We start from the raw sequence: 12,339 nt of genomic DNA on the forward strand, positions 1-12,339 counted from the left end.
CCCTGCAGTAAGAGTAAACAAATTGGAGAGTCTTTTACGGAATGTGTTCTCTGACCATACTGCAGCTTTTAAGCTAGAAGCCAATAAAAAAAAAAGGCATTTTCATATAAGAGTTATGCTCCTAAATAACCCATGTGTCGATGAAGAAAGGAAATATTTCGAACCGAACTACAAGGAAGTACCACGTCTCGAACGTGGAGGATGAAGCTAAGCCGGTACTTACAAGTATGTGGGCCTGGATGAGCGTGCGAAAAAGAGACCCACGAGGAGGCACACATAGGACAGCACAGGAGATCCAGAAAAGGTTGAGGGGATGTAAGGATAAGGCAAAAATTTGTGAAATAGCATCCACGTATTAGACATAATCCAGAAAGCCAAAAAGTATTTAACAAAAAATGGAATTGACCCACCGTTGGTGTCATTCACCAGTTTTTTTGTAAAAAGCACAAATGACCGGGAACAAAGAGGTGACCACATGCTGCTATAGACCATATAAAAATTGAAAGATATTTTGAGCAATTTTGCCAAAAAAATAGTTTTTATCCTCGCCTGGGAACACCCTTATTGACCTCAGAGAGGGGGGGAAGGAGGGAGGGAGGGAGGGAAGCACTGGTCGGCTGCTCCCGCACGCCCTGAGTGGGCCGAACCTGCAGCCCAAGTGTGTGCCCTGACCAGGGGTCAAACCAGCGACCTTTTGCTCTGGAGGACGATGCCCCAACCCAGCCACACCAACTGGGGTGTCATCGGTATATTTTTAAGTTTCTAAGAGATTCTGTGTCGAGAACTATTTTTGTTGGCAAAACCGTAAACGTTTATTTGGGGGCTTTTCCCGTTTCCCTTCAGCCTTCCCCGCTACCTACCACAAAGAGCCTCCCTGTGTCCACCCGGACCGGCAACATCTCACGCCTGTATTTCATCACAGAGAGATGCGCAGAGTGAGCGCCAGGCCCGTGCCCGGAGCCCCAGGCGGGCTCACGCACCCTCACCGGGCACCGGCAGCTCACCGTTGAGAGTGGGATGGGCTGGAACAACAGAACCTTAAGGAAAGGGGAGTGGGGCCCTGGGCAGAGTAGCAGGAAGCTGCATTTCTAGATTCCTGATTCAGGAAGGACGAGCTGGGATCTGGTAGAAGGAAGGGGCTTCGGGTCCAGCCTGGGCGCCATGTGCAATTACAGGTCCAAGTGACACCTGGTATCGTACGGCGGCTGAGAGGAAAGCTGAGAAGCCGTGAACTTGGCCCCTCCCATTCCCCAGTACAACCTTAAGGACCTCCTCAAAGGTCTTCAAGGGTCTCGCACATGGACTCCTTCTGTGAGTGAGTGGCTCCTGGTTAGGGAATGACTGTGTACACATCTATCGCCAGATTTCTCTTCCTCCAGCAGAGCTCACTGTGGGGAGGGGTGTCAGGAGCCGACCAACAGCCGGCCCTTGACACAGTCGGGACGGATGAGACGCATCTGCACAGCAGAGGCGACTGTGGCTGGATCTCCTGTCTGTCTCTTCCTGTTTGCCTGTCCCCGCTAGCAACAGGGGGTGGGATTTTTGGACACCTGTGCGTTATAACAAAAAATCTGCATAGTGCCTCTGATTCTGCATGAAGTGACTTATTGACCACAGAATAGAAGTCCCTAACAACCCTAATGCTGCCTACTTCCCACACCTGGGAAGTTAAGGACAAAATTAAACTAAGGGCAGACCAGCTGCCAGAACGCTGGAGGAAGCTGTTGCTAGGAAAATGTCCCTTAAGGAGTCACCACTTAAAAGCTCAAGATTTATTAGAGTCACTATCCTCCCATACTCTGGACAGGGATGTTTATTGGTGGGACCAGGTGGGTAAAGGAGGAAGGAGTTTTAATTAAATATAATAATCTCAGTACATGGAAACAAATATAAAACATGGCCCCCCAAGATGTATAAATCAATAGACCTAGGCAAAATACCATTTATCTAACTTAGACAACCTAACCTCAATAAACAATAACTGACTTTTAAATCACCCCTTGCACCCTTTTTAACCCAATCGATAGAACCTGAGTAGACATTTAGTTATTAACTGGCACCTAAAAGTGTGTGCCCATATAGCTTCGTTGGCTATCTGATTGATAACCCTCTTGGTCAAAATAACCTTTAACGCGATTGATCTGTAAAACCTTCTGTACCTTTTGAAGTTATTTCTATGGTAACCGTTTATGTTTTGATAATCACACTATGCACTTGCTCCATAGAACATTGTATAATCTCCCCTATAAAAGTAAAGATTAATTCTTCCCGGTGAGTCAGTCGGGCCGAGAGAGCCTGGCTGCCCTCCGGCACCCCACCTGGTGTCTTGCCCCATTCACTTCGCCTGAACCAGTCCTCCTCTGGGGGGTCCCTGAGCCCCGCCGAGGCTGGACCCTGGCAGAGGGCGTGGGAGCAGCATCGTTCCGAGGTGCACCTGGCGCCTTCCACGGGCTGGCCTCGGCCTCGCTGAGCAGCCTCACCACGCACTGCTCTCTGCCACGGCCCTCACGTCGCCACACCGGACTTCTCGCTACTCCCGTACCCACCTGAGCCCCTGCATTTTTCTCGCCATCCCGCCCAGCAGAAATACCCTTCCTCACTTTTCACGTTTTATTTGACAAAGTCCATTTGAGCAGCGCAGTCCAGCGTTGGTGCCTCCTCCCCAATCCCTGCGGTGAGAAGCGGTGAGGTAACGACGACAGCTACTATGTCACAAGCACCCGCTGGGTCCAGGAATTGTCGAAAAGATTCAAGTGAATGGGAAATCCTGAAAACGGCTGACACGCAGTAGGTCTCACTGAGTATGTGGCAGGATCTAAAAGCTGTTCTCACACAAGAATCCCAGAACATTTAGAGAAACGGAAACGTTGGTACAACCCCCATCAATGCTGCTTTCGTGTGAATCGCAAGCCCAAGTGGCCCAGCAGCGCCTCCAGAGGGAAGCCGAGGAGCCGCTAGGGGTGCGGGCACAGCGCCCTGGCCCTGCCCTTTGGTCTGACGAGACCAAGGTCCGCTCTGCCCCAGCTACGAGCAGCTGGCTCTTCCAACTTTTCACCAGGGAAGCTGGAAGTCCATATTTCTGTGTGCAATGCCCAAGTATTTAAAACATGGCCGGAGCAACACAGTGGCCCCTGTGTATGGCCACACTGTCATGTTCCCTGAGACACCTACTCATGCGTGGCCAGGAAACTCCCAACTCACTGCATCCACGCCCCCTTCTCACCCCCTCCCTTGCCTCTCACCAACATCAACAATCTTACTGCAACTAGAGAGCAGAGGCCCGGGAAATGAATGTCCTGCTCCAGGGGCTGGAACCCGGGACTTCTCCCTCCAGGCTCAGCTGGGTCCCCATCACCCCGCCCCTTCCCTTCACTGCCAGCCAGCCAGCCAGCTCTCCCCTGCTGCCTGCCTGTGCTGGGGAGGCCCAGCCACACAGAGAGAGACATCTGGATCCAGCACCCATCGTGAAGATGCAACTTCCAGGAAAGGAATGTCATATGCCACTAATGTCCTCCCTCCCGGTGCCAGGCACAGTGGCAGGTGGGCTGCTTTACCAAAGGTCCCCTCGGGAGAGCTCCAAGGGCAGAGGCTCTCCAGCCCCAGGGCCCTTGGTGGCTCCTGGCACGTGTCTCCATGGGAACGGCAGCAAGGCACCTCCCTGCCCCCTCCCTGTGCATTCCCCACACTTCCAGCCATCCACACCTGACGTGAGAAATGTACATGCTCATGTTCCTTCCTCCTCAAACCTCTAAGCGGGGAGCAGGGAGCAGGGGAGAGGTTGGCAGTTCACTCTATTATATTTTGATTTGGTGGAGCGATTACCAGCCATTGGCGAAGGGGAATTCACCCCGATAGGAAAGGAAAGGTCCCCTGTGTGTGGGATTCCAGTCAGGGGCTCCCTCCCCTCAGCTCAGTGAACAGCCCCAGAGCCTTCAGGCGTTTATTTCAATGACACGTAGGTACACAGATGACCACTCCCCCCCTCCCCCGCAGAGGTTCCTGACTTCCACACTCAGGGAGGGCCCAGGAAACATTTGATTTCCAGTGGGGTTTTCTTCGTAGGAGCCTCCCCCAAAGACTCAGGCCCCATGCGTCCCAGCAAGGGTGCACTCAGCACTGCCTTTGCCACGGATCGTCAAAGCTGGTATCCTTCCCAGACCTCTTCTTCCTGGCCAGATGGAGAGGGAACATCAACGCCCGGCAGGGTCTTGGACCTGGGTCTCTCCAGCCGGGGAGCGACAGAAGGCAGAGGAAGGGCCTGCCGAGAACGGGGCTCAGAAGAAGAGTGGGGAGGCTGCCACCTCCGTCGGGGTGGTCCAGGCTGGGGCGGGGAGGTCAGCGTCACAGGCCAGGCGGGCCGCTTCGCCGTGAACGCGCTGGTGCCGCACCAGGTGCGTCTTGCGGCTAAAGCTCTTGCCGCACTGCGGGCAGGAGAAGGGGCGAGAGCCCGTGTGGATGGCCTGATGGCGGGCCAGGTTGGTTTTGGAGCTGAAGCTGCGGGCGCAGATGGCACAAGCGTGAGGCCGGCTGCCCGTGTGCACCGTCTGGTGGCGGCCCAGGTGAGACTTCCGGCTGAAGCGGCGGCCGCACTGCGCGCAGGCGAAAGGTCTGGCGCCGCTGTGGGCTCTCGAATGGGCGACCAGATTGGGCCGCGAGCCGAAGCGACGGCCACACTGCGCGCAGGCGAAGGGCCGTTCGCCAGTGTGCACCCGCCGATGACGCGCCAGGTGCTGCCCGTGGGCGAAGCCGCGCCCGCAGTCCGGGCAGGAGTAGGACCGCTCGCTGGCGGGACCGTCCTGGGGCGCCGCTGTGCTTCGGTGCGCGCAGGGCAGGGCCTCGGCGGCTGCGGCGTCCGCGGCGGCGCCCAGTGTACACTCGTCGCAAGCAAAGGCGCCCTCCTCGCTGCGGTGCAGACGCTGGTGCGTAGCGAGGTTCTTCTTCCAGCCGAAGCCCAGGCCGCAGTCGGAACAGGCGAAAGGCTTAGGTCCGGGAGGGGACGGGGTCGGGGACGGAGCAGGAGAACCGGGAGAGGCAGGCGCGTCGGGAGACAGCGGGGCGCGGCAGGCCGCCTCGTGCACCCTTTGGTGCCGCACCAAGTGCTGCTTGTGCGTGAAGCTACGTGCGCACTGCGCGCACTGGTAGGGCCTCTCGCCCGTGTGGATGCGCTGGTGGCGGATCAGGTGCGTCTTTTTGCGAAAGCGCTTCTCGCACTCGGTGCAGGGAAAGGGCCGCTCGCCGGTGTGCGTCTTCTGGTGCGAGCCCAGGTGTATCTTCTGGCTGAAGCGCTTGCCGCACTCTGCGCACGGGTAGGGCCGCTCGCCCGTGTGCGTGCGCAGGTGGCGGGTTAAGTGGGCCTTCTTGCTGAAGCACTTGTCACACTCGGAGCAAGGGAACGGCCTCTCGCCGCGGTGGCTGCGCTGGTGCAGCAGCATGTGCGCGCGCTGCGAGAAGCTGCGGCCGCAGTCTGGGCACGCGCAGGGGCCCTCGCCGCGGTGCAGCCTCTGATGCAGCCGCAAGGTCAGCTGGTCCCGGAACCGCCGCTCGCACTCCCCGCAGCCGTAGGGCTTCTCTGCGGCCTGAGCCCACCCGGCCAGCGCGAGCCCACCCAGTGCCCCAGGGGCTCCGGGTTCCAGCTTATACGCCGCGGCCAGAGGCCCCAGCTCAGGTGCAGGAAAGGGGCCCGGGAGTAAAGACAGATGCTGCGGCCACTCGACCTCCTCTTCCGCCTCCTGATCCTCTTCCTCCACCTTCACCTTCCGGATCATCCACTCCTCTCCTGAAAAGTCGAAACAAGACGTCTATTGAGCCCCACGTTTGTTTCTGCAACGTTTATTTACCAGTGGACCACCCCTTCCTGGAGCCCTGCAGTCCAGGCTTCTGCTCCGTCCACTCGACTGGAAGGTTCCTGGAACTGACCAAATGGGAAGATCCAGGAACCTTCCTGGATCTGCACAGTCCTCCTCCTTCCCTCTGAGCAGGCACTGGGGGGCGCTGGGGAGCCGCCCTCCTGGGGGGGCTTTCTCCCAGGCTCTCCCTAGTCTCCTGGAGTGCTTTCCCGGCACCCGAATACCAGTGTCGCTCAAATTCCAATCCTTAGGCCGCCCCAGATCGTCCTGTCCCGCAGGTAGGCAGGCTTCTTTCTGGAATCATGGCCTCTGATCCTCAGCTAGGCAGCTGCCTTCCGGGGTCCTAGACACTGGCTGCGGCTCAGCCTGCTTATCACCCAGCAGCTCCCCTTCCCAGACCTCCCTGCTTCCACAGTGTGAGGACTGCAGCCGCCTCCTCCCAACGGCTGGGCTCACTACCCTGGGACCTGGACCCTCACACCTTTGAGCTTCCCCTGCTCTCTGGCTTCCCACCAGGGGGACTTCGTGTTTCTTCCTGCTGTCTCCCCAGCTCCCTCCCCTCCAGCTCTTGCTTCTACAGCCAGGTGAAAAATCCCAGTCGGAAAAAGGAGGGGGTTTCATGCACAGGGGACCAGTGAAAGGTCTTGGTCCTCACCTCCAAAGCCGGGGACATTTGGGGGAGTGTGTTTGAAGTGGGTTTTCCTGGAGCCTGGCCCCCCCTTGGGCACCAGAATGGCCCAGCTGAGAGCAAGGGGCTGAAGGCCCAGACCCTGAGTTCCCCTTGGGGTCTCCTCCGTCACTAACCAGCAGTGCGACCTTGGTTAACTTACCTCTCTGAGCTAAGTGTTTTCAGTTTGCGTAAGGGTAAGGCCTGGACTAGTTCACGGTTCGCAAACCTGGTGCCTCATCGTAATCTCCTGGGAGAATCCTACAGAATGCATCGAAGGGAGCCAGGCACACGAATCCGTTCTTTCTTTAAAGCTCCTCGGGTGACTCATTGTTGAGACCCCCTGAACCAGATGACCCGAGCTCCTGTCTGGCCCGAAAAGTCTGTGACAGCCTGAGCCTTGGCTGCATTACCCCGGCCCACCCCAATCATGTCTATTCCCAGCCTCTCTCGCCGACCCATGCGTCCCAGACAGCTCCTCATCTCGTTGTGACGCTGCTTTCACGCTTACCGCGCCACCCTGCCACTCCAGAACCATCCGCAGCTCCCTATTAACAGGATAAAGTAAGTTCTGGCTGCTTCCGAGGTGCACCTCAACTCGGTCCAACTTTCTCACTGCTCCCAGGCCTAATAGGCCCTTCACTGTCGCCAGGCCGGTCTGCTCCGACTGCAGTCACCTGTCGTCAGCTTTCCTGTGTCGAAGTCTTGCCTCAGCCTAGAGTGCCTTTCCATCCTGCACCCCACCCTCCTCAGCGCCGAAGTCTACACTCTTGTCAAGATGCAGCACAAAGCAAAATCTTTTTGACATATCCGATGCCCGAGGATCTCTTACGTGAACGCCTAGCGTGCTTCCTGGGAGCACTGGCTCAGTGACGTGGCTGTACTGTTTATCTGGGGACTCTTTACTCTGGCCCATGTTAGTCTCAACCAGAGTTTAGCTTCTGGAGGGCAGCCACCTTGGGTTCGATTTCCTTCTGTATCTACTAAAAATGTGTCTTTACGTGTCTAATAAAATGAGGATGGCCGCCAGGTCCTGAGTGCCAACTACGGATGCTGTCCTGTGTACGCATCGTCACGAACCTTCACAGAAGGCACGACGTGGCCGTTTCCAGGTGGGGGACAAACTGAGGTGCCTGGAGGTAAGGCAGCGTTCACGATCACTCAGCGAGGGAACGTGGAACCAGGGTTCAAACAGGTCTGGGTCGCTTTAAAGTCCATCTCTTTCCCATCTACCTAACAGACTGGGCCTAGTGTCACCAAAGAAGTCCTTGTGGGATAAATGGCATCGTTCAGGCAAAAGATGATGCGGTCCATGGTAGCGGAAGGAAGTGATGGGCAGGACTGTGGAGGGAGAATGAGTGGGGGGTGGGTGGGGTGGGGTGGATGGCCCTGGGGAGGGGGCAGAGGAGTCAGACCACAGAGCGGGAGCATTTGGGTGCCGCTGAGACCAGTGGGAACGTGGGGGAGGGGAATGCCTGGGGAAGGCCACTGCAAAGGTGGGTCCCACACCAAGTAACTCAAGCCACGGACAAGTCTGTGCTTAAGACCGCAGGCGTGGAGGACAAAGTTAGGACTTTGAGAGGACGCGGCCCTGTTGGCGTGATGAAGTGTTTCTCTCGGTGACCAGCCTCTCTGACCTGCATCGCCTGTGGGTGCAGGATTCCCTCCGGGTGCTGGGGCCCTACAAGCAGGAAGGTGCCAGGGCCTGATTCGCCTTGTGGGGGAGGGGCCTGGAGTGGCTGCCTCATCAGAGAGCGGCTCTGGAGCCTTGCAGGGCCCCTGTCCCCTCCGCCTGGTCCCCCGCTGGGACGGAGCGCTGGGAAGACTCACCTGGGCAGGCGCCCACAGGCTCAGCCTTTGCTGGTGGGCGGTCCTGGCTTCCTCTGCAGGGGGCCTCAGCCTGCTCCGTGCGGGTGCCCTCCTCCAGTGCGGGGCCCTGGTGCCCTGGCAGAGAACAGGCCACCTCAAGCTACCGCAGACGTCACCGACGGACAGAGGGCCCCACTGGTGCCAGGACACAGGGGAGCTTGAAACCCCACTCCCCACCCCGCAGGCAAGGACGGCACCCAGCTCACAGGCACACCTGCGGGGGTGGGGTTCCCAGCCCCTCAGGCTCCTTCAAGCAGCCCTGCTTAGGCCCCGCACGGTTGCTAAAGCCCCAGCTGTGAGCGGTTTCTGGAACATGTGTGCGTAAGCAAGGACGGGCCCTGCCCCTAGGCTTACATGGGGCTCCTTGGAGGAGGGCTGGGGACCGCCCAAAGCACCAGACGGATGGCAGTTCCACGGCAAACCCCTGGAGAAGGTCGGGGTGTCAGAAAGCCTGGCACACCCCCCTCTTAGATGTCTTCTCCTGGTATCTGTTCGGCCACCTCCCTGTTTCAAATCTCGCTCAGATCTTGCCTTCCCAGCGAGGCGGCTCTCATCACCCCTGTTGAGGGCTTGTCTGCTCCATCCTCGCATACAGCAGTCTCCTCAGGCCCCTCCCCCACCCCAGCCGCATCCCCTTCTAACAGGTTTACAAGCGCACTTGTTCTTACACTGGCTGCTTGTTGACTCCCTGCCCTCTCACGAGGACTGTGCTTCTGGAAGGGGGGGCCTTCGTCTGTCTGCTTACCGAGGTATTCCAAAGATCTGGAATGGCACTGGGCACTTAGCAGCTGCTCAATAAACACTGGACGGAGAAAGGACAGGCTCTGCCCTGAGCCACCACGCAGGGTCCCCGCTCACTTACCGGAACAGGAGCCCAGCGCTCTCTCCTGCCTGGGAGGGCACATCTGCTCCTGGGCATCATGGGACCTGTCCCCAGGCTCACTTTGGGGGGCCAACTCCCGCTGTGCCACAGAGAAGCCTGTTACAGGGAGAAGCACGGGTCCAAGTAAAGCATCTGGGACAGAAGGGATGGTTGAAGGCTAGGGCTCTTCGCCTTCCCAGCCCACCCAAGGGGCTTTTCCCAATCTGTTCAGGAAGGAGGGGTCTCTGGTCAGCATGGACAAGGGACAGCCAGGCTCCCCAGCAGGCTGGCCAGGGGTCAACCTCAGCCCCCCTGTGGTGTTGAGGCAGGGACAGGTGAAGGAAGGACAGAGTGGATTACACATCCTGGTGCCCTGTGAGTACACCTGTGCACACCCAAGTCTAGCACAACCTCCGGCGTGGGCGAGGCGTTCACAGACACCGGGGTAAGGCCCCAAAGGACGCGCTGCCCAAGAGGTTCTGGGGGTCTCGGGAATCTTGAGGTTGCGGGCTCTGAGGAGGAGGGCTCTGCCTTCTTTACTGCAGAGAGGCCACAAGCCCGGCAGGCCCCCGAGTCCCCACCCCCCACCCCAGGTTCCTTCAGTTCTGCTGGCTCACCCAGGGAGCTGAGGGCCTCCAAGGTTTCTCTCATGGCAACCCCAGGTAGCTCCTCCTGGGGACCGGCGGGCCACACACCCTAAGGAGAGAAGACATCCTTGCTCCGAATATGCTTCTCCTCGCAATTTCCCCTGGGCCCTGGCCCAGCCCGGCCTCTCCCCATCAGCTCTCCCCGAGAGCTCCCAAGGTGATGTCCCCAGGTACAGATGAGGGAAATGAGGGATTTCAGACAGCAAAGGGATCTTTGCAGGTGGCCCAGGGAGGTCTGGAAGCCATTCCTGCGAGGCTCTGGCCAGGCGCCAGAAGTCAGCAGCTCCCCTCACCTGGAGGTCCCCCAGAGCCAGCCCCAGCCCCACAGGGATCCTGCCCCGGGGGTGTCAGGGATGAAGTCAATGCTCTGGGCAGAGGGTGGAGGGTGGGAGACCCGGGCGGGGAGCAAGGGCATCGTCTAGGCCCTCCAGCTGTCACTGCAGGAGCTGGTGAAATAGGAGCCAGCGGAGGGGCGGAGGTGAGTAGTGTCACCATTGGGCAACTGGTGGGGGAGGCTCTCAAAGGAGGGTCCTCGCCGCAGGCAGGAAATGGCTCTTGCTTCCTCTCCCCAAAACTCTACCTCGAAACCATCTCCCTTCCCTCGCGAGGTACCGCCGCCCACACCACCCCCAGCGCAGGGCCATCCCGCCCAACGCCCGCCCCCCGCCTCTTTCCTCCTCCAGCGTCCTGCCCCGCCCCTCTCCCAGCGGACTCCCCTCCCCCCAAAATCTCTTTGGCAGCCTTCCCTCTACCCTCCCTTCTCCCGCTCCCTCTGCCTTCCGCCCTCTCTCCCCGCTGGATCTGGCTGGCTCCCCAGCTCCGCCTCGGCCTCACCCCTCCAGCTCCGCCCCTGCCCGCAGCCGGCTGGCGCTCCCCGCCCCGCCCCCTGCCCCCCGACCCCCGCTCTCGGCTGCCTCCGCCGCAGCCCTCCCCTCCCCCTCCCCAGGCTCTCGGCGCCTTTCCCTCCCCGCCGGTTCTCCCCGCTCCGTCCCCTCCCCGGTGCGCACCCTCTCCCTTCCTCTCCCCTCCTCCTTTCCTTCCTCCCCTCGCCGGCCCCCTCCCGCTGTTCTCCCCCACTCCGATCTCCTCCCCACCCACCCTCTCCTCCCCCACTCCGCTTTCCCTTCCTTCTCCTCCCTCTCTGCACCTCAGTCCCCTCCCTCCTCGCGTCTCCCCACGCCACCCCCGCCCCTCCCTCCTGCGGCTCTCCTTCCCCTCCGAGGCCCCCGGCTCCCTTCCCCCTCCGCCTCCCCAGCAGGCTCCCGCTTCCCCTCCCTCCGGGTCCCCGGTCCCCAGAACCGCTCTGCCCCTCCCCCTCCCAGTCCTCTCCCGTAGCTCCCCCGAGACCCGGGCCCCGCTAGCCGCTAGCTCTGGACTCTCCCCTCGGCCCAGCCCGGCCTCCAACTCACCTCCGCCTCTCCTCCCCTCCCCTCCCCTCCCTCCCCTCCGTGGCTCCCTTCCCCATTTCTGCTCCCCACTGGTTTCTCCACCCCCTCCCAAGTTTGCCGGCGGGCCCGATCCTTCCCGGCCCACCTCCCAGCCTCGCGCGTCCGGAGTCGCTGCGCCCCGAGCGCACCGCACACCCCGGCCCACCCCGACTCCCGGGCTCACCTGTCAACACCCTCTTCCCCCCTCCCCAAGGGCCAACCCCTGCGCCGCGTTGTCCTTTCCCCGCTTCCTCCTACACTCCCTCTCCCCTCTCTGGATCATCCTCACTCTCGCCCCTCCGAGCTTCTCACCCCTTTCCCACCGGGGTAACACCACCCCCCGCCCCGGTTCCCAGCGCCTGCCCTTTCCTCCAGCTCCCCCCGTCCGTCACTTCTCGTGACAACCCTGCCCCCCCTCCAGGTTCTCCCCCTCCAGCCCGCGCCCCTCCTCGGCGCTTTCTTTCCCCTCCACCTCTCCCCACCCCCTTCCGCGCGCCCCCACCCCGGGGCTGTCACCTGCGCGGGGCGGGCCTAGACTAAGTGCCGGGGTGACGGGGGGAGCGGGCGGAGCTGCGGGCCGCCGGGCGCCTCCGGGGCCCGTACCTGGCGGACGGACGCCGGGTCTCCCCACTGCTGACGGGACCCCGGCGTCCCTGCCTCCGGTCCCGGACGGCTCTGCTCGCAATGGCGCCCGCAGCCCGCAGCTCGGGTGCGGACGGCCCGAAAGACTGACTAACTGACAGCCCCGAAACTTCGCGGGGAGGGGAGAGGAAAAGACGCCGGGGGAGCAGGAGAGGGGAAGGGCGCCCGGTTGGGGGAGGGGAGCGAGGAAGCGGGAGGGGCACCGCGGAGCGCCTGTGGGGGAGGCCGAGGCAGGGGCGTCCAGGAGTGGGCTCACAGCGGGTGCCGGCGGGCAGGTGACGGTCGGGAGGGGAGACGTCCGGGGTAGGTGATGGGAAGGGGGAGCTAAGGATCGGGGGAAGGGGCGAGGGGGCAGGGAAGGGAAGACTGTGCGGGGAAG

The 12,339-nt window shown here is 60.7% G+C and overlaps 1 protein-coding gene across 7 annotated transcripts; it reads right to left on the reverse strand.

The window, feature by feature from the left end:
• Nucleotides 1-3,931: 3,931 nt before the first annotated feature.
• Nucleotides 3,932-12,339, reverse strand: ZNF467 (zinc finger protein 467). 7 transcript variants are annotated; one of them, XM_036011010.1, is made up of 7 exons: nucleotides 10,185-10,643; nucleotides 9,862-9,940; nucleotides 9,474-9,556; nucleotides 9,245-9,366; nucleotides 8,737-8,806; nucleotides 8,344-8,457; nucleotides 3,932-5,776 (listed from the first exon to the last, which is right to left on the reverse strand). In XM_036011010.1, exons 1-7 carry the CDS (start codon nucleotides 10,384-10,386, stop codon nucleotides 4,275-4,277), a joined length of 2,172 nt encoding a protein of 723 aa, XP_035866903.1. In that variant the 5' UTR covers nucleotides 10,387-10,643; the 3' UTR covers nucleotides 3,932-4,274. The 7 variants fall into 7 exon arrangements, with proteins under 7 accessions (XP_035866903.1, XP_035866904.1, XP_035866906.1 ...); XM_036011011.1 differs by lacking the exons at nucleotides 8,737-8,806; nucleotides 9,474-9,556 and adding an exon at nucleotides 11,922-12,339 and having other exon boundaries at nucleotides 9,245-9,361; nucleotides 10,185-10,337; XM_036011013.1 differs by lacking the exons at nucleotides 8,737-8,806; nucleotides 9,474-9,556 and adding an exon at nucleotides 11,503-11,684 and having other exon boundaries at nucleotides 9,245-9,361; nucleotides 10,185-10,337.

The sequence above is a fragment of the Phyllostomus discolor genome, chromosome 10 (assembly GCF_004126475.2).
Source record: "Phyllostomus discolor isolate MPI-MPIP mPhyDis1 chromosome 10, mPhyDis1.pri.v3, whole genome shotgun sequence".
NCBI classification, from domain to species: domain Eukaryota; kingdom Metazoa; phylum Chordata; class Mammalia; order Chiroptera; family Phyllostomidae; genus Phyllostomus; species Phyllostomus discolor.

Coding starts and splice junctions, on each gene's coding strand:
- ZNF467 (XM_036011010.1), bottom strand. CDS start 10,386: ATGGTGACACTACTCACCTCCGCCCCTCCGCTGGCTCCTATTTCACCA. Junction 9,557..9,861: donor GGAGGCCCTCAGCTCCCTGG/GTGAGCCAGCAG, acceptor TCAACACCACAG/GGGGGCTGAGGTTGACCCCT. Junction 9,367..9,473: donor CCAGAGACCCCTCCTTCCTG/AACAGATTGGGA, acceptor GCTTCTCCCTGT/AACAGGCTTCTCTGTGGCAC.